The sequence below is a fragment of the Dermacentor albipictus genome, chromosome 1 (genome assembly GCF_038994185.2).
Source record: "Dermacentor albipictus isolate Rhodes 1998 colony chromosome 1, USDA_Dalb.pri_finalv2, whole genome shotgun sequence".
Lineage (NCBI taxonomy): Eukaryota > Metazoa > Arthropoda > Arachnida > Ixodida > Ixodidae > Dermacentor > Dermacentor albipictus.
In genome coordinates this window covers 11,115,937-11,143,583 of record NC_091821.1, presented here as the reverse complement: position 1 = coordinate 11,143,583, position 27,647 = coordinate 11,115,937, and the positions used below count along the sequence as shown (strand labels likewise).

At 45.6% G+C, this 27,647-nt stretch overlaps 2 protein-coding genes and 1 non-coding gene across 8 annotated transcripts in view; 1 reads left to right on the top strand and 2 right to left on the bottom strand.

The window, feature by feature from the left end:
• The window catches only part of LOC139060167 (band 7 protein AGAP004871-like), a 447,387-nt gene that overhangs the window by 392,256 nt on the left and 27,484 nt on the right, over window positions 1-27,647 (top strand). For all 6 annotated transcript variants that reach the window (XM_070539099.1, XM_070539121.1, XM_070539127.1 and 3 more), the window contains one exon: window positions 21,846-21,928. In XM_070539099.1, coding sequence (XP_070395200.1) covers window positions 21,846-21,928 — 83 coding nt within the window. The remainder of the gene's footprint in view (window positions 1-21,845; window positions 21,929-27,647) is intronic.
• Window positions 10,414-21,779, bottom strand: LOC139054726 (uncharacterized). The gene is made up of 5 exons (XM_070532241.1): window positions 21,754-21,779; window positions 21,311-21,704; window positions 18,676-18,844; window positions 17,743-17,751; window positions 10,414-12,896 (listed from the first exon to the last, which is right to left on the bottom strand). The coding sequence occupies exons 1-5, from the start codon at window positions 21,777-21,779 to the stop codon at window positions 11,308-11,310; spliced, it is 2,187 nt and encodes a 728-aa protein (XP_070388342.1). The 3' UTR covers window positions 10,414-11,307.
• TRNAR-CCU (transfer RNA arginine (anticodon CCU)) lies at window positions 25,436-25,507 on the bottom strand. Its single transcript has one exon. It is a non-coding gene; the product is annotated as a tRNA-Arg (tRNA).

Here is a 27,647-nt window from a genome sequence, read left to right as displayed (position 1 = left end):
CTTGAGTAACTCAGGTAATTGTTTATTTTCGCCATAACTAACTATTTTATCACATTTAGTTACCCAACCTTGTAATCATTGAATTAAGATCGCAAATGTGATACGTGAAGTTGTAGAGCACCTTCTTAAACCACCTAATAAATTGGATTTTACACGATTTGTCTCACGTAGTTCATTTTCTGCACGCGAAAGAGAGCCCGCGAAAAACGAAAAAAAAAAATCGAAAGAGGCACATAAGACTTCTCACGCGTTGGAATCCGAAAGCATTAGAGTTGCTTTGGTGAGTTTGTTTTTTCCGCGCGTTCCTTGTCCGCGCAAGCTCTTGCCTGCTTTTTAACTGCGCCTCGGTAAAGCCCCATTAAAACGCGCCAAGCGTCTCAACGCGCTCGCTTGCCCGCGGCGAGTTCATAACGCGAAGGACCGTTCAGCGGCATTCGATTGGACATGAACGCTTTTTTTTACTTTATACAATCGTTTTATACGCTCATAACGTGGCGCCACCTCCTACCCATTGGTTGCGCCGTCACGCCCGCCCAACGACCGCACGCATTAGGCCACACGTTCAGTCAGCTAGATGGCTGCGACGTGACGTACGCAATGACGCACGCCCTATAGCTGCACATGTAGTCAACCAGAACCGTGGAGCCTCCGTGGTTTCGGGGAAGCGCGCCCCTCTCGCACACCGGAGGCCCGGGTTTGCACACCGGAGGCACACCGCACACCGGAGGCACCCAGACCGGTTTACCTAATATTCTTTTCGAAGGCATTCATTTACTTTGTTTATTCATTTACGCATTCATTTACTTTGTATATATATTACATATATGTGTGTGTGTGTATATATAACGCACGAAATTGACCTGATAGCTTACTATTGATGACCGCGAGACATGCGCAGTAAATAAAGGAGTGCCCAGAACTTTATAGATGCCCGGCGTCGTCAGCAACGCCCTTCGTGGAACGTATGCATTCAAAATCGACTGTGCCGTGCTCGCATTACCGTAATTTAGTCTCCAGTGGTCGGGCAACCGTTCATTAGCGCAGTCATTAGCAGGGAATTCACTAATGAGGACTGTCCAGGGCATATTCCCCGCTTCTCGTATTGTTTCCGCCACCACGCGGGCAAGCGATCGTCCCGGTCGCACTCAATATGCCGAGTCCAGTTCGAAGCCTCTTGTGGTAAGTCGGGAACTCTTTTGCACTTTCGATTTAGCGCTAGGCACGGTTAAAGGCGCGACAGACAAAGCGCGGTCCAGATGGCCCGCGGTGCTGCCGAAAGCATGCGCTTGATGGCGCGTATGTTTCTACGAGTGAGGCTTCATTGGTCGGTCGTGATTTGGGGCGCATTTTTGTCTGTCTTGGTTAAGCGCTTCTGCTTTGCCGACGCGAATGTTAATGACTCGGGACGGTCATTCGTTGTCCTAGGGAGTGCCTTCGTTGTGCGCTTTCTTTCTTACGGTTTGACAAGTAAATGTTACAAGAGCACTATTAGAGCGAGCTTATACATTCGTCTTGTCGATGTCTTGCTGACATTTCGGTGTCGTAGTGTCGCCGGGACGAAGACGACAAGGCAATAACGATACTTCTTGGATGTTTTAAAGGTGCGCGCTGCTGAGCTGTGATACAGATAGGAAATTCGCGCAAAATATACTACAGTCGAATGAGACAGTGTTCAGTTCAATAAATTAAGTGCATTTATTTTCTTCGTGTGTGCCATCTCCATGAGCGCCTGTGATGGTCGCTTTTGCTGAGCAGGAAATTGCTTTGTATACCAGCTACGCTTCCATCATCCATTGTTGTTGAAAAGAATGCAGGGTTTTGCTTTAAATAGGTGAGGACATTATGTGCAAGCGCTAAAACCTTTACTAAGAATATTCATGTTTGTTAGTGTCCTAAGTTGTTAATGGGCCTTCATCAGATTTGGGCATTACAGGCGGATATTAAGCGGGTTCACGTAGATCACGCACTGACGATCGTGTCTGCAAAGTATCGAACCGCTGCATGGTGCGATGACAGCTGGAATTTCAAACAAAAGCAGGTGCGCTCTTCGTCTCGAAGAAACTGCGCGCTTTGCCAGAGAACCAAGGCCGCACGCATACACGCCTCTAAGTCAGACGCACTGCCTGTAGCGACACGTGATGCGATTATGACACGTGACTTCAGTGAATCACTCAGGGCAGAAAACGTGAAGCCAGTACTGGAAGTACGCCACACAGCATAAAAGGAACGAGAAAAAAAAAGTATCGACGTGCTTTATGTTAGCAGTGAAGCTCGCCTCCTGACAGCATAGTGACACAGCATTTCAATTTCTGCTATCTCCTCTACTAAAGAATAAAAGTGAAAAAAAATATGGTGGCAAATTTCTTTTTAGATGGCACTTCACAAATCCTAGTGTATAACCAAATTTCCGAGAATACCTCGTGAAGAGCTCTTTATGGCCCTTTATGCCTACTGCCTTCAAAAGCACTATGCAAGATTTTTGTAGGGGTTGTTTTCTATATTTATAGTAGTGTGTAACTACTTAAGTGTATTTCTTTGTGCTAAGGAGAGTTCAGGAAATAAATGTACTCATTTATGCCAGCTCGACAATCAACACCTTTTGAATTTTGTTGTACAAAAAGTTATTTTGGTTTCCTTCCACCATTTTGTATTATAGCGCATTGTGCATGGCAGCAAGTTGTTTAAAATAAGATGTGGATACATTGTACAACAGCCTAGCACATTCCGATGTAGAAATGTGATAAGCGATTATTAATCAACCACTAATTTTGTTTCGTCTATTTTAACAAACAGACAGAAGAGCAGCGGATCAAAGCTTCTATTTTGCTACTTGACGAGCCCGCTGCCCCAATAGAAGGGCTCACAGCAGCGCAGTCATAATTAGAGATAACATCAAAATGAACACATAATTACATATCCCATCCTTGAAGTAACAAGGTAACAAATATAATCACACGATGCAGAATGTATCTATGCTATCAAATTAGGCTCTCGCATTAACACATTTCAAGCGAAATTTGCTTGATGTACAAGAAAACAATTCAAAATTATTAGATTCATTATGATTGATGACATATAGCACAAGCGTTGCATTCCTGAGTTTAAACACGCGGGTGCTACCATTCATATTCCGCCTCTCCTTGTTTCATAACCCTAGTTTACTTTGTTTATTTTGTCCTTTCTAAAGAAGAAATTGCTGTCGAATACTTTAAGCTTTCTGTAATTTCAATTTATATCGCACACTGAAACTATAGTGGTACAACTGGTGAATTTTAATTATGCGAACACTGACAAATGAAACAGCAGGTGGTGTACGTCCCAAAAGGGGTATTATAGCATCCAGAATAAACCATTTTTGCATTATATGTATTTATTTTTTCATGTTAGCAAACGCTGTGGTACCCCCCGGCTAGTATGTAGTAGGTTAAGTGCGAATAAAACAAGGAATTATAAATATGTAGTTTCACCTGCGTGGAGAGAAGGTCTTTTAGACGTCCAACTACTCCTGTTATGCGAGCAATCTTTTGCACTAAAAGATTTACTCACTGTCCCAAGACACCTTTGCATAAAACACCACGCCTAGACACTTATAATGATCAGCAAGTTCAATGCTACGAATATTTAAACTATACCTACATCTGGAGGGATTTCTTTATTCTTTGGTCTAAAAATAATAGCCGTTGTTTTGTCCTCATTAATTTTCACACCATCAGATAACGACCATACTGCTAATTTTTGTACTGTGTGATTACAGGTGTCTATAAGGTTATGGATGTTATTACCAAAACAGAAAATGCTGGTGTGATCAGCATAAACATTGCACAAGAATTAATACGTACCACATCATTATATGTAGAAGTAATCATTGAATAAACTGAACTTTTTATGTCTCGTTGAATCCTCGCGCAGTGTCCCGGGGTGGATAAGAGCACATAAAAAAAGAGAATAACAGGGGGGGAGGGGGGGGGGGGGGAGTCGCTGCGATGCTAGTTATAGCGCCCCCGCCCCTTCCCGATAAAAATCCCTGTGCTCACCTACGGGCCTGCGCAGTAGGCTCGGGGAGTGCTGTGTGAGCCCCCAGTTGTGTTCGCTGCACGCTTTCTTGGCTACTTCCACGCTTCTACCGTGTTCTGGGAAGGAGTACTCCACGGAATAGTCAACGGAGTCTACCTCTTGATAAGCTTCCGGCCTTTGCTTTTCTATTTTTTAAGCGCAGTCTGTGAAAACCATCTGACCAAGTTCCTTTCGTCAGCGTTTGGAACACGCCTTCGTGAACCTCACTTTTTAAACAGCCTGCTCGCTCAATCTCGGCGATGCTGACACGCTTGCAGCTGTGCGCGCACTGGGTGCATGGTGCTCGCCGCGCCGTTGCATGACCTGCCAACACCCCCCTCCAAAGCTCTGCTAAATAATACCTGCACTACTATCCGGTAGTGCGAGTCAGGGTATCCTGACGGAGTAAGCAGCCAGAAGCAACACGAAGCGTGCGTGACTGCACATTGCCAAACTGGGACGAAGGCTCTCACTCCCGCACTCGGCCAATACGTGCGAAGGTTTGTCGAGCGCGCAGTTTATAGACTGTCGGCGATCCTGTCCGTCCAGAGTCCGTAATACCGATTTTCCACGCCTGCCTCCCCCCCCCCCCCCCAATAACCAGCGCAGTGACAGAATTCGAGGCTAATCAACCCGAACCTTGGCTCCTCTCCCGCCCACTATGGAAGACGACGTTGACCACAGCTGGTGCCCACGCCTCCCCGGTCGTAAAACTTCCGCTCCTTTACCCGCTTTTAACTCTAGTTCGTGTTTGCTCCATCGCTCGCTGTTTTCGTTTTAAGCAACGCCAGTGCACCCCGGAAGTATTAGGTGCATCCTTCTTGTGTTTTCTTTCCTTTTTTTTTGCGTGAAGCGTTTTGTATCTGTTCAATTTTTCCACCACATCTGTGTGGCTCGGTAGGCACGCTAGCCTTCAATTTTTCGAAGTTCGCCACTCTTTTTTCTTTGCCGTAACACCGTGATAATATCTCTTGCTTCACAATAAAAAAGCGCACAATTTAACCACCAAATCTTCCTCGTGCCATCATTTATTTGGACTCTTTCTTCTTCACTAATATATCAATGACCTTAGTTTCTTCATATTCAAGCTTCATCTATAAAAAAGTTTGATATATGTTTAGGGAATGGCATCGCGGCCAATGCTGCTTCTTTTCTCGTAGCTTTACCAAGCTTACAATACGTGCGCGCTGTCTTAGAAAACGATAATCAATGAAAAAGAAAAAGAAAATTACGCATAAGTGAAAAAATTGCACAACACAGCAAGCACAGAAGCCCATGTGTCCTCATGTATACACCCGTGAACAAAAGTACACGGACCATAGGGTCGCCGAATAAACAGAATTTCTTCGTAATTAACACGCATAAACCGAAACTGACGAATGCACTATAAAATTCGTAATGCCAAGTTTGGCCTGCAGTCTTTTATTTCAAGTGGAATTCGCAGACAGAGGGAAAAATGAGTTATCGCGCAATCCCTGGTCCATATACTTTTGCTCACGGGTGTACAACTCGCGCATAGTTTAAGCGCGTATGTGCATACACCACGTTCAGTTCAGACACAGCTCTAACGCGCTCATTTCAAAGCCACGCAGCAGCAGAAACACGTACGCCACGTTTATCCAATACTTCTGTGTCATTTTTTGCTGTTGTAGACATGCCTTTACGGCGCTAACAAGAGAAATTCAAGATGCGTCTTTGCGTAGGTCAGTTCTGACTATCAACGGATTATTATTATTATTATTATTATTATTATTATTATTATTATTATTATTATTATTATTATTATTATTATTATTATTATTATTATTATTATTATTATTGCATCCATTTGAAGCGGGGGGGGTGACAAATAGTCACCTAGCCTGCATGGAGAATTTGCAGTGGCGCCCTCTCCCGAGTGACGTCATGGCGAGGACGCCACTCCCTGCAGCTCACTCGGCTGCCACGCACGTTCCTTCGCTTCCTGCATGCTCGAAGTATTTAGAGTACCAGCCGTACTTCCTGAACGACCGACTATATATTAGCTGCTCTTTGCTTTAACGCCAAAACAGCAGTTTGGTTTTCTAAACCGCGTGTCTCGCTAAAATTAGCGGCTTGAATATTGCAAATTCTTTTGAGTTGAAGGAAGTCTACTGCTCTTGCAATGTTGCGATGCGCCGTGTCTGTCCATCAGTTTTGTACAAAAAAGTACCTGCAACATTCATCACGTGAAATTTCGTGTGATTTATCAAAGAAAACAAACATTCCCACATTACTTTTGTTAAGACAGACAATGCATTTTATTCAGAACAAATGGTGTCAACATTACAAATCCGTGTGTAAGATGGGAACTGCCAGCGAAGCTTTCGTCAAGCTTCGTATTGCTCTGGTGAGTTGGTCTAATCAAATGTGGGTACTGTATGAATGCGTAAAACGAAGAGTTAGGCGCGTATTTTGTATGAATGAATTTGTTGCTGCTTTGTCGCTTCTCCGGAAAAGGCACTCAGAAAAAGCATTGTTCGTGGCTATTAACACGGCTGCGCGTCATACATGGTATCTACTTCACGAATACCCGAAGAACAACCGCTGTATGCACACTTGTGCACAACAAATTACATGTATTTCATTACTTGCAATGTATTGCATTTCTTGATAATCTTCTAATTTAACTATTGCATTTTTAGTCGGTAGGGTTCACTATAATTCAAGTTCAATTACTTTTTGTCAGTAACCAATTTATTGTAATTTGTTACCTTATGGACAACACTAGCTGTAACAGGTGACGCAGCTTTGGGAAACTGACGTCGGTGGCAACTACAGTAGAACGCCTGAGATCGTGCCTCACAGACGCCTCGTGGAGACGCATCCTCAGACAGGCAAATGTGGTACCTCAATATTTCTTTCCTAACGTTAATGTTTTATCACATGTTAACTGGTGAATTGAACCGGTGTTGGTATGCCTAGACAGCAACGGCCACTCAGGCTGTTAATACCAGAAAATCACATATAGACAATTTTAACAGCTAGTCAGTAGCCCATCCGGGCACGCGTTTTTCGAGTCGCGCAGCAGCAATTAAGCGCTGCGCTTCACAGAGGACCCCGATACTCAGTAACGACAGTTTTGAGCACAAGATGTCCGTGCATTACAACACTCTACGTCTCAGCGCGGATATCGCGGCAGTTTTACGTATTGCTGCTGCACGACAAGAACGAGGGATAATTACCAATGACATTTTTTAAAGGAAAGGAAATGTTGCTAAAGATAAGGAACGAAGGAAAGGTTGCAGAATAAGCACTGTATGTGCCAGGCCAGCTCCTCCTCTTATGGTATCTTCGCAATGTTATAAAAAGTTAGGTAACGTAACGCAAAAGTAATCATTTACTTTTGAGTGATTCCTCAAATACTTTCGTGGGGCAGTAATTTGTAATGGGAGACACATCTTTGAATGAAGTAATTGTAATTGCGATAGGTTACCTTTCTTCCGATACTTGTACGAGTCTCCCTGCAATCAAAGCAAAGCTTCATGATTAAGACCGAGAGCCAAACCATTAAAAGTGGTGGAATGCGTCATAATGGGGGGGGGGGGGAGGCTGCAACAGCCTTTATTCGACAATATGGCACACCCCTCCCACAACGGAACCAACTAACAGTGGCTATGGCGAGGCACGCATAGCTCACGAAATTCATCCATTCAGTGCAACTTCCATTTGAGACCATGGAGCAGTCCCATGGCGTGCTTAGAGCATACTTGATGCACTAGAGCGCAGTTTATGCTGCTTTCAAGAGGAAAATTAAAGCGCCTTGTGCAGCCCAAAGTACCGCCTCGTATACCCACCGCATGAAGAAGATACCGCAAGCCTCCTATGAATTCACTTGATTTCTACCTCCTTCAGTGAATGATGATGTCTTTGGTGGGCCCCAGATTACTAATGCATGAGGCTTAGACTCCTTGCTGACTGCAGCCATATGATCTTAAAGGCATACCTCGCGTTAAACATTAGGCCGAGCATGTGAGTTAGTTCTTTGTAACAGACCCTTCAGAACTGATCACCAAGAAACAAAAACGTGTAAATCGCTTTTAACGCTGAAAATGTAATAAATACTGGTCAGTGCAATTTTGTGAGCGGCAAACAGGTGGAAGCCTCAACTATAGTCACTTCAAATTACCGTCGCTCAAAATCGGCGACGAATGGCCTAATTTTGGGAAGCAGTTTAAAGTGCAAGAGGTGCGGGCAGAATTTTAACTGCGGTGTTAGCGCAGTCCTCTTGCTGCTGCTGAACTTTTCTGTGAACAAATGCGTAAATACAATATTTTACCTCGAAATACTACAGGTTTTCCCGCTCAGTTTAATCCAAACGCCATTGAAAATAATCCAGGTGCCAGCCAATTTAATCTGAGCGCCAGCATTTTTAATCCCAGTGCCAATAATTTAATCCAGGCGCCACCACATTTAATCCCAGCGCCATCCGAATCAATCCGCGTGCCAAGTCATTTAATCCTTGCGCCAGCCATTTTAATCCAAATGCCACACATTTTAATCCCAGTGCCAGTCAATTTAATCCTGCTGGAAATTGATTAAGAAACAAATAATTCATGCAGAAGAGGTCGTAACAGGCGTCATGAATGCCGTATATTCATTGATTTAATCACCATATTGGCGTCAGCACTTTAGGAGCAAAGTTTCCACGCTACTGGTGTCGTCATGGCTGCTTCAGAAACACTTCCGCATGTTATATCGCTCACTCATTTCCTCCTTTTCGAATCGCATTTCCGAGTGACAAGAGTGACTCACATAAGTGAGTCAGAATCGTGAAGGATATTACGCGGCTTGAGTTGCGATCATGACGTGCGATTTCCTTCCCTATCGTCTTGCATATCGATCGACATCGTTCGCAAGGGTGAAAACTTGCTCACCATTACTCAGGCACTTGACATAATCACTAAGCGATTCAATATAGCTCACTAAGCTTGTGTCTTGCATACACTCTTATGCTTCCAACACGCATATCAAACCAATTGGTTCTGAGAATGTGACAGCTTATTCTTGAGTGACATGATTAGGTCACTAATGACCTACTCGACGTCACCGCCGTCACACATATCCTGATCAGGCAACTAACATATCAAAGGAAATCGCTTTCAACGCTTAAAAACCTGCTCCCTATCATTGACTGAGGTGACGTGATCACTAGTGACTCTCGTGACGTCACCACTCTTTTCACGCATGCACTATCCTAAAGTGTCGGCATGCATATCAAACGAAGTGGCTATAAAGGGTAATAACTGGCTCACTATCACGCAGCCAATGAGGTGATCTCTAGTGACTCACATGATGTCATCATGGTTTTCACCCAACTATGCACTTCGTTTGATAAGCATGCCGGCAGTTTAGGATAGTGCATGCGTGAGAAGAGTGGTGCTTAGTGATTATGCCAAGTGCCTGAGTAATGGTGAGCAAGTTTTTACCCTTGCGAACAATGTCGATCGATATGCAAGGCGATAGGGAAGGAAATCGCATGTCATGATCGCAACACAAGTCGCGCAATATCCGTAACGATTCTACCTCACTTATGTGAGTCTCTTGTCACTCGGAAATGCGACTTGAAACGGAGGAAATGAGCGAGCGGTATAACACACGGAAGTGTTTCTGAAGAAACCATAACAACACTGGTAGCGTGGAAACTGTGCTCCTATAGTGCTGACGCCAATATAGTGATCACATCAATAAATATACGGCATTCATGACGCCTATTACGAGCTCTTCTGCAAGAATTATTCGTTTCTCAATCAATTTCCAACAAGATTAAATTGAATGGCTCTGGAATTAAAATGTGTGGCATTTGGATTAAAATGGCTGGCGCAAGGATTAAATGACTTGGCACGCGGATTAATTCGGATGGCACTGGGATTAAATGTGGTGGCGCCTGGATTAAATTATTGGCACTGGGATTAAAAATGCTGGCGCTCAGATTACATTGACACACACCTGGATTATTTTCAATGGCGTTTGGATTAAACTGAGCGGGAAAACCTGTAGTCGTTATGCCATAGACTAGCTCTATACATTGCGTCTAGCGCAACGAAGGCACTTTTGTGTTCAGATTTTTAGAGATACTGGTCTCAATGAGACATTTTAGCTGATTACGAAGAGCTTTGTTTTGCCTATGTTGTCCATATTTGTAGCCATCTGTGCACATCATTTTATAACATGTGCACATCATGGATCCTGGAGAGGCAAACCTCGCTCAATATAGAAGTCATAGCCACTGTTTCTTACACGCTTTGCGCACCCTAGCAATAATTACTCGAGTCTCTTTATTGGAATGTTCCGGGTCTGAGTTTATGCTTTCTTGCTTTTAGTAACCATGTCAGCTGCCTCTGCTGAGTGTAGAACCCCGCATGAAAAGCCCGCACTGTGCTAGACTCAGCTCCGTCGGTCGGCATTTTGAGGGTGCCTTTGAGAAACTTGTGTAGCAAATATCCATTTAATTTAAATTATGACAAACGCGAACATAAAACATTTCTGAAATGACCGCCATAAGTTTAAAAATACGGAGCACGAAAGTGAATAAACAGAAAGCATCGCCAGAGCCACCCGAACGCGCCGCTCAAACTTCCAAAGGCAGCATGCGCAAGTCTTCTCTCGGACGTCACGTAAGCCGCGCTCGCAGCGCCCTTGTAGTTTGCGCTCGGTTCTAATAGGTCGAAGACATCGCGAAATCTGTCGCCATGTGAAAATACCCGTTGCACATTCGTAGGATGAAATGAAGAAGAGCTTGAAAAGCACGTAGTTACTAACACGTAAACTAGCACGTAATTACTGACACTTAGTTACTAGCATTTAGACGCTTGCACGCGCAAACGTTTACTGTAGGCTGGAAACCGCAGAGAATCGTAGGTGTTGGCGAACCCGTATGATAAGGCTCGTAGCAGTCCCCAGTGGACAGAGATCGTCGCTCTCCCTGCCAAAACTTCACTGTCCTTGAGCCGACCACCCAGAAATATGAACAGACTAAGAGGGTCCAAAAACTGCAATAGCTGTTCTGACCACTCCTAAGACACAAGCCGTGCCGCAGTGAGGCGAGAGTGGGCTGCGTTTCCACGCCTTGAGGAGTGCCTCACTGAATATGCCTGCTTTGGGGCTGGCGGAAACGGGCGGCAAGGTGTTGCTGGCCCCTGTTGGACAACAGGAAGGCGGTCCGAGAAGTCGGAGTCGCAGCTGGCATCGACCGGGGAAGGCTTGATGTGCGGAGGCTCCTTCGCTGCGTCGACGTCACACCTTCGGCGTGGATGGCTGCAGAGATGACATTGGCTCCAACACTGGCAACCTTGGAGTGTCGCTCACGAACGTCTCATTTGCCGTATTCGCCTGCTTCGGGCTCCAGGATGGCACGATGGGTGTTGCAGACGCGACGACCATGCCTGCAATCCCATTGCGCCTGTGCCGGTGTGGATGCGGGAACCAATTTGGGAATCTGACGAAGGTTGCCTCGTCTATGTAGTCTTTAAACGAATCTCCACGGTGTCCGGGCGGTAAAACAGCAGACTTTCGCCGCACCGTGGTGGGCAGGTGCCAGTCAGGAGCTTGTAGCAGACTCGCCAGGTCTAACGGACCATCCACCACGGTCTCCGTCTCGCCAGCCCATGTGCCAACAGGACCGTTTGCCTTTTTGGCAATGGCTGCGTTGGCATCGCAGGGGTACGTGCTCCAGCAGTTGCGCATCTCCAGGATGACGTAGAGGCAGCGCAAGTGAGGAAATCCGAGGTTGCTGAGGCCCTCCGATGGGTTGCACTTCTGGCGCAGGAACACGGGAAGCTGGCCGAGCATTTGCTGCTTGCCCTCAGTATTGACCTGCTTGACGAGTGGCCCCATCGGAGCTGTAACTGTTTGCACGGGCTCCAAGGAAGCAGCCACTGAGGCTTCTGCAAGAGGGCCTTTGCTGGATTCACAGTTGAGCCGTCGCTCATTGTCTAGAGCTTCGAGCTTTTCCTTGGCAACGCGTTGCCCGGCTAATTGCAACTTTCCGATGGCCTCAGTACAGCCTGGCTGCAGCTTAACGGTGTTGATCACCTGCTGTTTGCAGTTCTCCTTGGGCAGGCTGGGATTGAACACAGTCTCGTTGCCCCAGATCTGGCCGGTGATCTTCGAGCGCACTCTGTATATATTTTGGGCTGCGTCGACGTAGTAGACCATCCTGCCGTCGTAGTAGGGCGAGCCCATATCCGCACTGGGCGACAGGAATGGAGTTTTGGGCATAACGTTGTTGCATCTCGCTTGACCACTATCACCACAGGCGGTCTCCCGAACTCGTAGCAGGCCACTTCGGCTGGCTGTCGTCAGTGCCAGACCGAGCTTGGAGTCCCCCACTTCAGCTTCGAGTGTAGTATTCTCCGCTTCCGCCTTCTCAAGCTTACGGTGAAGACATCCCGCCTCCTCCTTGTACTCCTCACTGAGCGCACTGTACACGGAAATGTGCACGTTCACATTCAGCGTATTCTTTCGTGGCTGGAGCTTAATCTTCATGGCCCACTCAGCGTACTTCAGGCTGTTGCACGCTTCTATGTAGCTCAGCTTCGAAGGCGTCACTGCCGCGATCATGACGGCGCGGCAGGAGCCACTCAGCGAGTCCTTGAAGTTGTGGGCCAGCTCGCTGCCCCGGTACGGCAATCGCCAAATCCTGTCCTTCGAGACCACGAGAGAGTGTCGATTCAGTTTCCGGGGCCCCGGAGGGACAGGTAGATCTTGGTACACGACGCGACGGGCCGAAGGCGAGGAACAAAGTGGCAAGCGGAGCTGCGAATGCGGCGTGTAGCCCGGTCGGTGATCGAGAGCGCGTTCTGTTCGCTCGTAGCTCGAGGCACCTGCTCATGCTCGGCGCTGATCATTATGGCGCATGAGGACTCGCCCCGATGAAGATGACGCTTCAGACTTCATGGCTGTTCATTACCACGAGTCCCCGTCTACCTCGTAATAATAATAATAATAATAATAGTAATAATAATAATAATAATAATAATAATAATAATAATAATAATAATAATAATAATAATAATAATAATAATAATTGGCAGTTTCGTTCATAGAGCGATGCACTGACTGCGAGAGGAAGGTCTAGCGTTGCGCTTGAACTTCTCGGATGGTATTGTAAATATATGCGGATGCGACCCAAAGGGGTGCAGTAACATTTCTGGCATCCAACCAGATGCATTTCGGGTTAACATCCCTAGCTTCTCTGTTTATTTCTTCTTCCTCCTTGAAACCGTAATAAGCCGTGTAGGGCCTGTAATGGCGTCGCACACCCGCCAACACGCTGTCCGTAAAGAGCCAAGCCAGTAAAGCTACAAAAGAGTACGCATTTGGGCTGGTTGGTTCATGATTACGAGCAATAAAAACAGCGCTAAACGACGGGACGAGTGAAGGGACACAGACAACGGCGCTGACTAACAACCAAAGTGTTTTTATTCCGTCAGTCAGCATATATATGCTCCGCCGCTATCTGAAACCACAGAATCTACAGGATAGGGCATGCGCAGGGGGAATGCAATTAGTGTGACAAGAAGGCAATCTCCTTTGGAAGGAGAGAAATGGACGGGAGGCTTACACATGCATCACCACTAACGTGAATGTGGAAGGCTTCGGATATAAGGCGTGCGCGGTCATCACGATATTTTGACAGATAGGTTACACCTTCGAAGGATGGCTTGCAGCCGCATTCATTGCAATGTAGCGACAACTGACTATCTTTTGCCCGTTTTTGAAATTTGTTGAAGTGCTCACGCATGCGGTCGTTGATGCAACGCCCCGTTTGGCCGATATAAAAAAACGCTTGCATGAAAGAGGGATCTTGTAAACCACACAATCACAACAGTCAGCAACAAACCTCTGTCTGTGCTGTTTTTTACAACTGTTTTTGCTGTTATTGCTTACCCTATTGACTTGGTGGCACAGGCTACCTAACTTATTTTTGGCAGTAAACAGCAACCTGACGCCTGCCCTACTGACAACCTTTTTGAGGTTGTGCGCAACCTGGTGAACATAAGGTATTACCGCAACCACTTGCCGTGAGCGATTCTCGGACAGAGCAGCTGCCGACTGCTTTCCTTTAAGGTTCGCTACGAGGCTTTCGGCGATGCTGGTCAAAAGTGGTACCGAGAACCCTGCGAGCTTCAGTCTGGCTACTTGCTTTTCGAAGCTTACATCCACTTGGTGGTCACATGACCGGATGAGGGCCGCCTTCATGCAGGAACTTGCTATACCGCGCTTGACTATCTTTGAGTGCGCGGACGAAAATGGAAGAAGGCGCTTATGAGACCGAGGAGCGTAACCCCAACATACATGATTGCTTGAGAACGTTAGCTCCAAGTCTAAGAAACGGAGTTTGTTGTCTGACGGATGCTCCGTGGTCAATTCGAAAGAATCTAGAACTGTGCGGAACAAGTCAAATATTATAGCAGCAGCAGGCTGCGCGTCAGTGGCGTTAGTATTGTAAAAAATTAGAAAGTCATCGACGTATCGCATCACTTTTACAGTGCTTGTCTGGCTGAGCTTAGTTACAAGATTGCGGTCATAGCTGGCTAATAAAATGTCACTAAGAACAGGGGCTATACATGAACCGATGCACACACCTTTCTTCTGTATAAAAAGCTTATCCTCCATTGAAACGAAAGTGGAAAGCATATAAAACCTTAAAAGCTCTAAAAACTTGTCGACGTTGATACCACATGCATTCTGAAACCTAAGAACGCCATATTTGTCTATGCAATGGCCGACTTCAATGCATACATCATCTTGAGGCAAGGAGTAGTACAAGTCCTTGATGTCCACGGAAAAGGCTCGGACAGCCTCTGGACATTCCTCACGGAGGAAGGTGGAGACAGTACCTGGTGTCTTTATGAGGAAGGGGTCATCAATGTCGAGGAGGCACAAAAACCTTTGCAAAAACCTTTGTTTCTGAGCGTGGAACCTGGCAACGACAATTGGGAGTGTTCCTGCAAAGGTTTTTGTGCCTCCTCGACATTGATGACCCCTTCCTCATAAAGACACCAGGTACTGTCTCCACCTTCCTCCGTGAGGAATGTCCAGAGGCTGTCCGAGCCTTTTCCGTGGACATCAAGGACTTGTACTACTCCTTGCCTCAAGATGATGTATGCATTGAAGTCGGCCATTGCATAGACAAATATGGCGTTCTTAGGTTTCAGAATGCATGTGGTATCAACGTCGACAAGTTTTTAGAGCTTTTAAGGTTTTATATGCTTTCCACTTTCGTTTCAATGGAGGATAAGCTTTTTATACAGAAGAAAGGTGTGTGCATCGGTTCATGTATAGCCCCTGTTCTTAGTGACATTTTATTAGCCAGCTATGACCGCAATCTTGTAACTAAGCTCAGCCAGACAAGCACTGTAAAAGTGATGCGATACGTCGATGACTTTCTAATTTTTTACAATACTAACGCCACTGACGCGCAGCCTGCTGCTGCTATAATATTTGACTTGTTCCGCACAGTTCTAGATTCTTTCGAATTGACCACGGAGCATCCGTCAGACAACAAACTCCGTTTCTTAGACTTGGAGCTAACGTTCTCAAGCAATCATGTATGTTGGGGTTACGCTCCTCGGTCTCATAAGCGCCTTCTTCCATTTTCGTCCGCGCACTCAAAGATAGTCAAGCGCGGTATAGCAAGTTCCTGCATGAAGGCGGCCCTCATCCGGTCATGTGACCACCAAGTGGATGTAAGCTTCGAAAAGCAAGTAGCCAGACTGAAGCTCGCAGGGTTCTCGGTACCACTTTTGACCAGCATCGCCGAAAGCCTCGTAGCGAACCTTAAAGGAAAGCAGTCGGCAGCTGCTCTGTCCGAGAATCGCTCACGGCAAGTGGTTGCGGTAATACCTTATGTTCACCAGGTTGCGCACAACCTCAAAAAGGTTGTCAGTAGGGCAGGCGTCAGGTTGCTGTTTACTGCCAAAAATAAGTTAGGTAGCCTGTGCCACCAAGTCAATAGGGTAAGCAATAACAGCAAAAACAGTTGTAAAAAACAGCACAGACAGAGGTTTGTTGCTGACTGTTGTGACTGTGTGGTTTACAAGATCCCTCTTTCATGCAAGCGTTTTTTTATATCGGCCAAACGGGGCGTTGCATCAACGACCGCATGCGTGAGCACTTCAACAAATTTCAAAAACGGGCAAAAGATAGTCAGTTGTCGCTACATTGCAATGAATGCGGCTGCAAGCCATCCTTCGAAGGTGTAACCTATCTGTCAAAATATCGTGATGACCGCGCACGCCTTATATCCGAAGCCTTCCACATTCACGTTAGTGGTGATGCATGTGTAAGCCTCCCGTCCATTTCTCTCCTTCCAAAGGAGATTGCCTTCTTGTCACACTAATTGCATTCCCCCTGCGCATGCCCTATCCTGTAGATTCTGTGGTTTCAGATAGCGGCGGAGCATATATATGCTGACTGACGGAATAAACACACTTTGGTTGTTAGTCAGCGCCGTTGTCTGTGTCCCTTCACTCGTCCCGTCGTTTAGCGCTGTTTTTATTGCAGTAAAGCTACATCATTTTCAGGTCGGTACAATGATATTTATTGCATTTTAATATTTAATTAATTTGTAAATATTTATGATACATAGAATGCGCTGTGAATGATGCTATTTATTTATTTATAAATAATGCGCTTTGAATGTTATGTTTTGTCACATTTGTTTCTGGGTTGCTAATCTCAAAATTCTGAGAAATAATTTAATCACGAACGTAACACTGGATATGAGAAACTTGAGTGATCGACTAGTGTAGCAATATAACTCTCAAATACGGCATGGATAAGCATATAGCATACATATACTTAAATATATGTGGAGCCCCATGGCGACGCCGACAGCGACGCTGAAAATTCGCTTGGAGCGTCTATGTAAAGGCTGTCGCATTAATAATAATAATCAGCTCATATGTCCATTGCAGGCCTAATGTTGCAGGCCTAAGCTACCGGAGTTCGTCCTTCGCGGCCGCTGAAATGCCACTCTGGTAATTATAAGGAATGGTTTAAAAAGGAGCCTGCATAACGAATGCACTCGACGGCACCGAGGGCGACATCGTTTAAGGTGCCTAGGGCTCTTGCGAAGTATCCAATGAGGACGACGTCTCTGGTTGTTCCTACTGGAGAAGAGTAGGCCCATATCGCTTACGTCTAACGTAGTAAAATTAATTGAGTCTTCTTCACCTTCGTATCATGAGATTTGTTAATCATTATTTAATTCTTAGTCCCTCTAAGATTATTTTCAGGTGCAGGCTGCACCATCTGGCATGCCCATGTCGACTTAGAAAGCCGAATACAACTCGCTCGTCGTCATAAGCAATACGCTGCCTTATAGTGACGCTCAATATCGCTAAAGCGTACGATGCCGTGGAGCACACTGTACTTATATATCGGCTAACATCCTGTGGTGTTCCGGGTTATATAGTAGTGTGGATTCACTCATTTTTAGGGGAAGAATAATTCTATTGCTACAAAAGTGGCTTTTCTTCTTCTAGGTATGAAAAACGAGAGCAGTACCGCAAGGTTCAGTCCTTTCCCGTATACTTTCTTGATATTATCATGAGCACACTTCCCCGTAATTAATAAGGAACTACTAATGCTTATGCCGACGATATCGAGTTTTTCGGATCTGCAAGCGACGTCCACACGCTATACCAACGACTGCAAGCTTACCTTTGAACCCTGTAGAGGTGGTTAGATGTTAATAAGTTTTTACTCAATGCCAGCAGATGTGCTATTCTCATCTTTCTGATACATGACCCAGTGCACCTCTCATTGTCTTACCACCTTCAATATATGCCACATGTAGTGCCTGTTAAATACGTTGGAATTATCTATGACGCCTCTCTCAACTGGTGCCCACACATCGTTTATGTGGCTGGAAAAGGTACCCGTGCAATTGGCATATTGCGTAGGGCAATCGCCGAATAGGATTGAGAAGATATACGCTCCTAATAATATTGTTACATGAAACGACACGACGCGTGACTATTTACAGTGTATTTACAACGAGGTATGTGCGCAGGAGTAACGAAAATGGTGGTTTGGTTTGCAACCAAAACGGTGGACAGCCTGCACACCAGACAGACCTGTCTTCTTCGTCGTCTGCTCCAAGCAGAATGTCTCTCTCGGAATTAGTTGTCTTCGTAACATTACTCCCGGCGGTACGAGCACCGTCTTGGTGCACTTTAAACAGGGATGTTAGAAGGAAGGCGTTATGCTTTAATTCTGCTGACGTGAACTATGTCACTGGGAGCGATCGTAGGTGGCACAATCGGCGAGACGGGAACAATCTCGTAGGTGACATCCGTAAGCTGGTGGACGATACAGTAAGGGCCCGCGTACCAAGATAACAACTTCTCTGACAAGCCAACACGACGGAATGGACATCACAGTAGAACGAAGGCACCGGGTGAGAAACGGACGGAAGGCGCTTCTGGGTAACTTGCGAGGCCGACAGCTTAGCGCGGGCGATCTTACGCGCATGATGGACACGAGCGATGGCATCACGTGCATTATTGCTTGGCGGCGCTGTAGAAGCCGGAAGTAGGGTGTCCAGTGGTAACGTCAGTTCACGGCCAAAGAGCATATAAAAAGGTGAATAACCGGCGGTGTCTTGGCGTGACGAATTGTAGGCGAAGGTTACGTAAGGTAGCGCGAGGTCCCAGTCACGGTGGTCAGATGAAACATACACTGACAGCATGTTCGTGAGGGTGCGATTTAGGTGCTTGGTGATGCCATTCGTTTGGGGATGGTAGGAAGTTGTCAACTTGTGCTGCGTTGAGGAGGAGTGCCAAAAATCGTCGATTACACGTGACAAAAATGCGCGGCCTCGATCTGTGAGCGATTGGCGAGGGGCGCCGGGGTGTAGAATAACATCGTGTAGTAAAAAATCGGCAACGGCAGTAGCAGTGCTGGTGGCGGGCGCTCGAGTGATTGCATACCTGGTTGCAACATATCGTATGTAACTTCGTCCTGCGTTAGAATTTGGCTGCGTGCTCTACTCTGGAGCTCCAGCCTACCAGTCCCACCCTATGATACTCTTACAAAGAGAAGCAATACGTTTATCTTTCAGACTTTCTAAATTTGTTGCAAATTCTGATCTTTATCTAAAATCCCGTGTTCCTCTTCTTTCGTGCAGGTTCCATCTTCTAAAAGTGTAGACGTTCTTGGAAACTTTGGAATCACCGCTGCGACGTTCTCAAACAATATTTATTTCCAAGCCTGCGTTGTTTTTGGTGTCATCTGGCCGCGGTTACATACTCGGCAAATTACATTCGTGCAGAAATTACTTGACCCGTTGGACATGCGCATATGCGATTTACTTCCGATTCTCGACAGAGCTGTTACCACGGATATTGAATTCGATAGAACGTTTTCTAATAATGAAAATTACTTCCATATCAGTATTTTAGACGTTATATTGCAATATCATCTGCAGAACCTCCAAACAAGCATCGTAATTATGATAGATGCTTTGCAGTGTTAAGAAAAGTCAGGTGTAGGTATATTTTCTCCGATTCTTGATTGGACATTTGCTACTCGGTGGCCAGATTTTATACCCCTCTATTTAGCCGAATTCATAGCAGTCCATGGTGCTGGCTCTGCGCAAATAATGCCCATCAATTACGTCAGCCGTGGTAGTCACTGATTCATTATCATTGTGCTCATCCCTCACTGCTCCTCATGACTCTCGCGTAATGAGGACGTTTCATTAATTGTTACCTGAGTGCTTGAGAAGTGTCTGTTGAATTTGGGTGCCTGGCCATAAAGGACTAATTACAGATGAAATTGCAGATTCTCTAGCCAAGGCATCGATATGCGGCCCGGCTCTCCCGTATTGTCCTTTGACTGCTCATGTCACTGCTGCTAGATTTCGCAGGGGTGTCATTATGCAGGCAGTGTCGGGCGCCACATTAACCAACTCTATGTATTACCGTCACCTTCTAAACTCTTGATGAAGGGATTTTTCAAAACAAGAAAAATTTAACTGTGCATCATGAGGCTGTGCTGCCGTGTACCTACGTTAAACTCCTATCTACACAGGTCCTGGTCTGGTCCCCTCACCATTATGCTCATTCTGTGGCGAAGCGGAAATAATAAATCATTTCTTGTTGTCTTGTAGGCGTTTTTATGCAATAAGAAAAAAGACTATTGGAAATCCCGCTTCGCAATATTGTCCTAGATTTATCTGTGCCGGTGATCTTATCTATTGGAGGGTCCATTATTGGGTTCAGCCACAGAAATGTTTGCTTGGCACTCCAAAATTGCCTGACTGAAACTAATGTTAGATTTATCCTTCCCCCTAGCCACCACAGTTTCCTTTCTTTATTTGTTTATTTATTCATTCCTTTAATTAATTATCTATTCATCTATTCTTACTTGCTTTATTCAGGGTTTTCTTCTTATTGCTTTTTTTCCTTCACAAAAAAAGAAATGCTTTCTGTACTCCAACGTTCAAATTGTCAATTATCTTGTTGTTATATACCTAATTTAACCACCCGATTCATGGCCAATACCTCTCTGTGGGTATGCGCCACAACCACTGAGGAGAACAACAACAACAACAATGTAGCTTGTGACATCGACCAGCTAGATTTAGTCGCTGAGCTTACGGTAAATAAAGGCGTGTCTTGCACGTTTTGTTCTTTTTTCTAAAAAAATATGGGTTGATCTAAAGTCAAATTATTTTTTTTATATCTCTGCGAGTTGAAAACATAGGGATTGAGCTATATTCGTGTTCGACCTATATTGCAGTAAATACTGCAGCTGTACTTTTGCTTTTGTTTAATACTTTATTTTCATAAAATCCTTGTCTACAGTCTATCTCTTGATTCTGGCCTGCTCACCACCCAGTTTTGTTTGAATTCTTCCCCAGTTCTTTTTTCTCATATTACATTGAACGACCCTATTCATGGCCAATCCCCAAGAGTGGGCATGTGCCTCTAGCTCCTATGTTTCTACTATCTACATCTACTCTCCTAGGAACCGCAGCTGCGCGCTTCGAGTGAGTAAACTTAACAGAGGTCATCTGCAAGACGTGAACTTTCTTGCGCCTGCTTGACACGCTCTCCACCTGTGTGAGGTAGGCCTAGAAGATGGTGTGCAACCACGATGACTCAGCATTAGAGTCGGTGGCATGCTGCACCCGATTCGCGTTTCCTTTAAAGAGCAGCTCGAAGAGGAAGCCAGCCGCCTGCACCTTGTGCATGCTAAGGTTTCATATGACACTGCTCTTTGCCTGATCGCCCCACACAGCGAACGACGGCCCGTTGGGGCACAGCATGTCTTTGACAACCTCAGTATAGAATTGATAGGTGACTGCTATGTTGCATGTCTGGCCATCTGACCGGAGGTTGTGGACACGATGGTACAACACGCTGGTCGGGAGGGAGACGACTCCGGGGCATTCTTCACAGCCCACAATTGAGAACATTTTGCCGGCGGCCGTCGCAATGTGCCTGAATACATAGCAATTGCACCCGCCAAGCAGCGTCTTTAGCATGTTATTGGTGGTATTCTGAAACACATGCACATTGCCCTTTGCTTCCTCGAAGAGCTGATCAAACGTGAACGCTTGGTTCTTGTTGATCTTGACCGGATCCCGACACAAAATTTGTTGTTTTGCTCGTGACCTAGGAGTTGTGACATTGCCAGCACCAGCTGCGCAGGTAAACTTCTGACACAAAAATCAAGGTGGCACTCCTCATTTTGAGTGTCAGCATTTCGCCTCTACAGTGAAGACTAAATGGGTGCTTCTGTCCTCTATCTCGCAGGTCTCTTCTTCATCATACCGTGCATAGACACCTACTGCAAGGTGGATCTACGTACAGTATCCTTCGATGTTCCCCCGCAAGAGGTAAGATATAAATATATTTACTGACTGTCCTGCTTTACCTTTCGCTAAAATTTCTCCCTGATTTCCAGGCAACAGCATCAAAATCTCGCCTTTGCCTCACTGGCAGTTTTACAAAAATTCCAATTTAGAACGGCATCTAAATGCATATCAGAGCATGAAAATAATTTCCTTTCTGTATGCAATAATTTCAATTGGTCGATGTAACTGCGCGTTTGTAGTTTCATGAAAGTAATCAATGTTGTTGATATCTTTCGCACTAGCTGCAACAGCGTGCTGCTATACCAGCCGATAAGTGAAACTGCAGATTCAATCTAGGCACCTCACCGGAAGTCCCATGCTTGGTGCTCAGCGAGATGAGTGGCGGCGCCGCATTCAAGTTCCCGCACCAGAAAGCCGTGACGTCATGGATTTCGACGGCGTCTACTAGGGCCTAGTTAATTGTTTATCGATAAAAGTGGACTCACGACAACAAGTGCGCCAGAGAGCTGGAAGAACGCCTATATGATACTCATCCATAAGAAGAGCGACGTTAAACAATTGAAATATTATAGGCCCACTAGTTTGCTTTCAATATTTTATAAAATATTAACAGGATAATTTCCGATAAACTCAGGGCAACACTTCAATGAACCAAGAGAACAGGCTGGCATCCGGAAGGGATATTCTACGATGGATCGCCTCAATGTCATCAATCAGGTAATCGAGAATGTGTGGAGTACACTCAATCTCTTCGTATGACTTTCATAGATAATAAAAATGCATTTCATAGAATTATCAGCATTCATGGAGGCATTGCGTAATCAAGGAGCACAGGGGACATACGTGAACAGCTCGGGAAATACCTACAAAGATTCGACAGCTACCACACCTACTGAAAAAAACCCTGTATTCCCCATAACTCCGATATCTAATAACATCATTTGACATATAGGAAAAACGGGTTTTTCTGTGGGATCCTATATGTTTCATACCAGATTATTGTATATGGGAGTTATGCGGTATATGGATTTTTCAATAGGGTTGGTCCTCCGCAAGAAAAGTAGAAAGTTACCTATGAAGAAAGGGGTCAAGCAAGTAGACCCAATCTCCCCAACACTATTGACTACATGCTTAGAAGAAGTGTTGAAGCTATGAGACTGGAAAGGCTTAGGAGTGAGTATCAACGGTGAATGTTTCAATGACTTTCACTCTGCAGATGACATTGCCCTATCCAGCAACACTGGGGACGAATTGCAACAAATGATAGTGGACCTTAACCAAGGAAGTGTAAGAGTACGGTTGAAGATTAATATGCCGAAGACACTGCTTAATATCCTGGCAAGGCAACAAGAACTCCTGATCGCCAGTCAGCTTCTAGAACCAGGTTACCTAGGTCAATGACTCACAGGTGACCCTGATCATGAGAACAAAGTTGACAGACTAAAGATGGGTTGGAGTGCATGCAGTAGGCATTACCAAATCCTGACTGGCAGCTTACCACTTTTATTGAAAAGAAAAGTGTACAATCAGTGCATTCTACTGGTGCTAACATATGGGGCAGAAACTTCGAGGTTAACAAAGAAGCTCGAGAACAAGTTAAGGACCGCGCAAAGAACGATGGACCGATAATTGTCAGGAGTAACTTTAAGAGACAGGAAGGGAGCGGTGTGGATAAGAGAGCAAACGGTGATAGCCGATATCCTACTTGACATTAAGAGAAAGAAGTGAAGCTCGGCAGGCCATGTAATGCATACGATAGGTAACCCCACGCATTACGCCATTATAGTTACGGAATGGGTGCCAGCGGAAGAGACGCGCAGTCGAGTACGGCAGAAAATTAGGTGGCATGATGAGATTAGACGAGAAGGAAGGGGGTTAACCAAGAGGCCCGATTTTTATTAGTCATATCATAAGAAGCCAACGAACATTGACACCAAGGACAACATAGGGGAAATTACTTGTGCATAATAAATGAAATAAATGGGTTTCCTTTGTAGCAATTGCTACGAACGGGTGGATGTCTGATTTTCCCTTTATTCATAAATAAAATAAAGAAACTATAGATTAATGGAAATGAAAGTGGATGAAAAAACAACTTCCCGTGGGTGGGGAACGATCCTACAACCTTCTCATTTCGCGTGCGATGCTCTACCAATTGAGCTACCGTGGCACCGTTTCCCCATTCACTTTCTTGGGTATTTATGTTTCCTAGTAGAACCCTGGCAGTGTTAGCCAGCGCCACCATTCACAGACCTTGGCGGCGGATGTAGAACATCCTTCTGCCGCAAGATCACGTTCAATTAAATTAATAATTGTTAATTGTGCTGGCCACATAGCTCTGACAACGTGAATGTTTCATCTTGCATGTACCAATAGGTCATACCCCCTTTTTTCACGCTATAAATATTTACTAGGTTAGCTGTTGTTGCAAGCGGCTTTGGCCCTGCTGCCTGGAACCTGACAGAGTAAATAAGCAGAGAGGGCCAAGGCAGTTACAAGGCAACGTAGAACGAAAGATGAGGCTTTTATTTACATCGTTACGTAAAGAGCGATCCGCTCAACAAGCTGCTCGGGCACGAAAGGCGAAGGCTCCTTGCTTTTGTACCCTCCCGGGAAAACCCTCGTTCTGTAGTAGGAGGCTAGCGTCAGCTGCCGCACGCGCTGCCTGTCACAGCTGCTGCTCGATCGTCAGGGCAACCAGCTCTGAAACTTCGCGTGCCAACAGCAGCGCCATAACACACGGCCTAGCGAGCAGCGGAAGCAGTTTTCAGCAGCACATGCTGCCATCTGGCGTCGTCAATTTCACCGCTCATCTTGAGGTACATGTGTCCAGATTCTGGCTGAGCTCAGAACTGGCGTGCCAGAACGTATGAGCGTCGCGCTTCTACAACGCGCATGGGTATGGCCAGAGCTTGGCTGAACGCATGGAGCTAAAGTGAACGTTTACACAAGCGCGCGTCTGTAATCCCCCAAAATGCCGTACCATTTTCGTGGCCTCTCTATCGGATCATTTCAGCATACTTCAGCTGCACACTCAAGCTGCCGTCGTGCCTCCAGGCCAGCGCTGGTTGCCCATACCCACCACGCTGGCGCCTTCCTGCGTCTAACGTCGCTTGCTCTCCCACACGCAGCTAGAAAGGGAGGTTTCGCGCTTGAGCCCAAAACGCAACACACAGACGCCTATGCGCGCCGGCACGCTTGTCCATGTACGCTGCGGGAAACATGGGGCTTTCAGCGTCTCCAACTCTCCGCAACGTCTTCGTTGTCCGAGCAATTTAGTTGAAGAACTTGGCGTTGTCTTTGGCCGCGTTACATGAGTGTTCGTCCCGGAGGCGAGTCGTAACACTATTTCTTGATTGAACGAGAAGGAGAAGAAAGGGGTTAACTGAGGGGCCCGATTTTTATGATTCATATCATAAGGAGCAAACGAAGACGCCAAGGACAACAAAGGGGAAATTACTTATACTTACTAATTAAAACAAATAAATTATAAATTAATGGGGATTGAAAGTGGATGAAAAAACAACTTGCCGCAGGTGGGGAACGATCCCACGTCTTCGCATTAGGCGTGCGATGCTCTACCATTTGAGCTACCACGGCGCGTTTTTAGTTAGTAATTTCGTTAGTACTTTCAAGTAGTAATTACAAGTAATTTCCCCTGTGTTGTCTTTGGTGTCTTTGTTTGTTGGATTCTGATGATATAATTAGTAAAAATCGGTCCCCTCGGTTAACCCCTTTCTTCTAGTTCATTACATAATGAGGGTCTCGAATCCGGTGACATTGACGGCTTCAGGTAGCACGTGTGGATTTGTTTCCTTCACCCAAAAAAGATCACGTACACGTGACGTTTGCGGCGGATAGGATATCCCAAATCCGCCGCCAAGGTTTGTGAGTGGTGGCGCTGGCTAACACTCCCAGGGTTAGTTCTAGTAGTAACGCATAAATACCCCAGAAATTGGAGGGGAAGACGGCGCCGCGGTAGCTGGATTGGTAGAGCATCGCACGCGTAATGCGAAGACGTGGGATCGTTCCCCACCTGCGGCAAGTTTTTTCATCCACTTTCAATTCCAATAATTTATAATTTATTTATTTCATTTAATAAGTACAAGTAATTTCCCCTGTGTCCTTGATGTGTTTGTTTGTTGGCTTTTTATGATATTTTTTGATTGCAGATTTCAGGTGTGTTAGACGCCAGTAGGACTAATGAATGAGATTTGGGGCCGGATGTAAAGCCTCCTCTTGAGCTTTATCCCCACCGTGCAGTATTTAGCCGATATTTAGTCGATATTCTAAATAGCATAGGAATAAGGTGGATGCTCGCGAGTGCGTTGCCGACTTGCATATTTATACCATGTGCTTTTTCACAATGGTCACTGGATCCTTTTTCTCGTTTTCTTCGTTTGCAGAAACGCCTGTGTATCAAACGCGCTCGTTGATTTGCTGCTTCTCCGAAAGATGCACGTGAGGATAATCATAGCCACGAGCGTTATCTCAAATGTCTCAGAAACAATCCACAAGCAAAAAAGAAGTGAAAAAGAGAAAAAAAAAGAAAAAGACATCGCGGCAATAAAAACGCCAGACGAGAAATTCAACAGATTTTTTTTTTCTTTTTCCACGCAGGCGTGCAGGCTTCAGCTTCTGTCTGATGTATACCTTTTGAACATCGGAGCTGAAATGGGAGTTTATTTTTCAACCATGTGGTCGCGATGACCTCTAGCTGCTTCGCTTTTATTTAAAGGTCCCCCGCTGCCCTGCCGCGGTAGCTATTGCAGAGCGGGGTGTCGGTTTTCGCGTTTGCTTATTTTTCTCAGCCGCCGCGGCGTGGTTGTTTCTCGCGACTCGAGGTATAATTTTAGGGGAAACGCAAACACTCATCTCAGCAACGAAGAAGTCGCACCGTTTTCTTTCGCCGCCACTTCAGTTCGCGTTTTGCTTTGTTTCTGAAGGTCGAACTGGAAGAGAAAGAAAATGGGATTGTGGAGGTTGGCGGGGGAGCAGCTTGGCTCCGGCACACTCTTGCAGGCTTGGCATCGAGAGATAGGACACGAGTTTTCTGCGCCCTCAGGCAGTGTAATATCCGGACCATGCACCGCCCATGACAAGTGTTCATAGCGCTTCGAGTGCGCAAGCGCATTCCAATCGCATCTAGAGTCCTTCGCGAAGGAGATTTTAGAAAAATAACTGAGCCAAAGCCTTCACGAGAGCGTAAGAGCCATGAGAGCAACAACAGCGAAAAAGCGGCCGGATTCGCCTTTCCAGTTGCAGTGAAGTAAAAAAAAAAAAACGGGCTAGCGTGAGACTCATTCTTTATGGTAGCTTTACGTTGAGTTGACACCACTCAGTACAAATGGTTTATGCTTTACGCGCTGATTTGGCGCAGGAAGGAGTACACCCTTATCCCGTTATCTGTTTCATTTTCGTGGAGTTTTTTGAAGCAACGCGAAAGTCGCTCAGTCGGCTGTGCTGCATGGCCACTTCAGGTTTCAGCCTTTCGTTCCTTCTTCCTTGTTCCATTTCAATGCACGTTGGCAGTCGAAATTAATCTAGAAATTTCCACACCCACAACATTTCCAATCGACTTTGTTGTATGTAGAGGTGTTCGAATATCGAGAGTTTCAAACCTAATCGAATACGATTAGTCGATATAAACGGCCTTCGTATATCAAATGAAATGTCGATTATTTCCAATTACTAAAAAAGAAAAAAAGATCCACGGAGTCTGTTCGGCAGCAAAGGACTT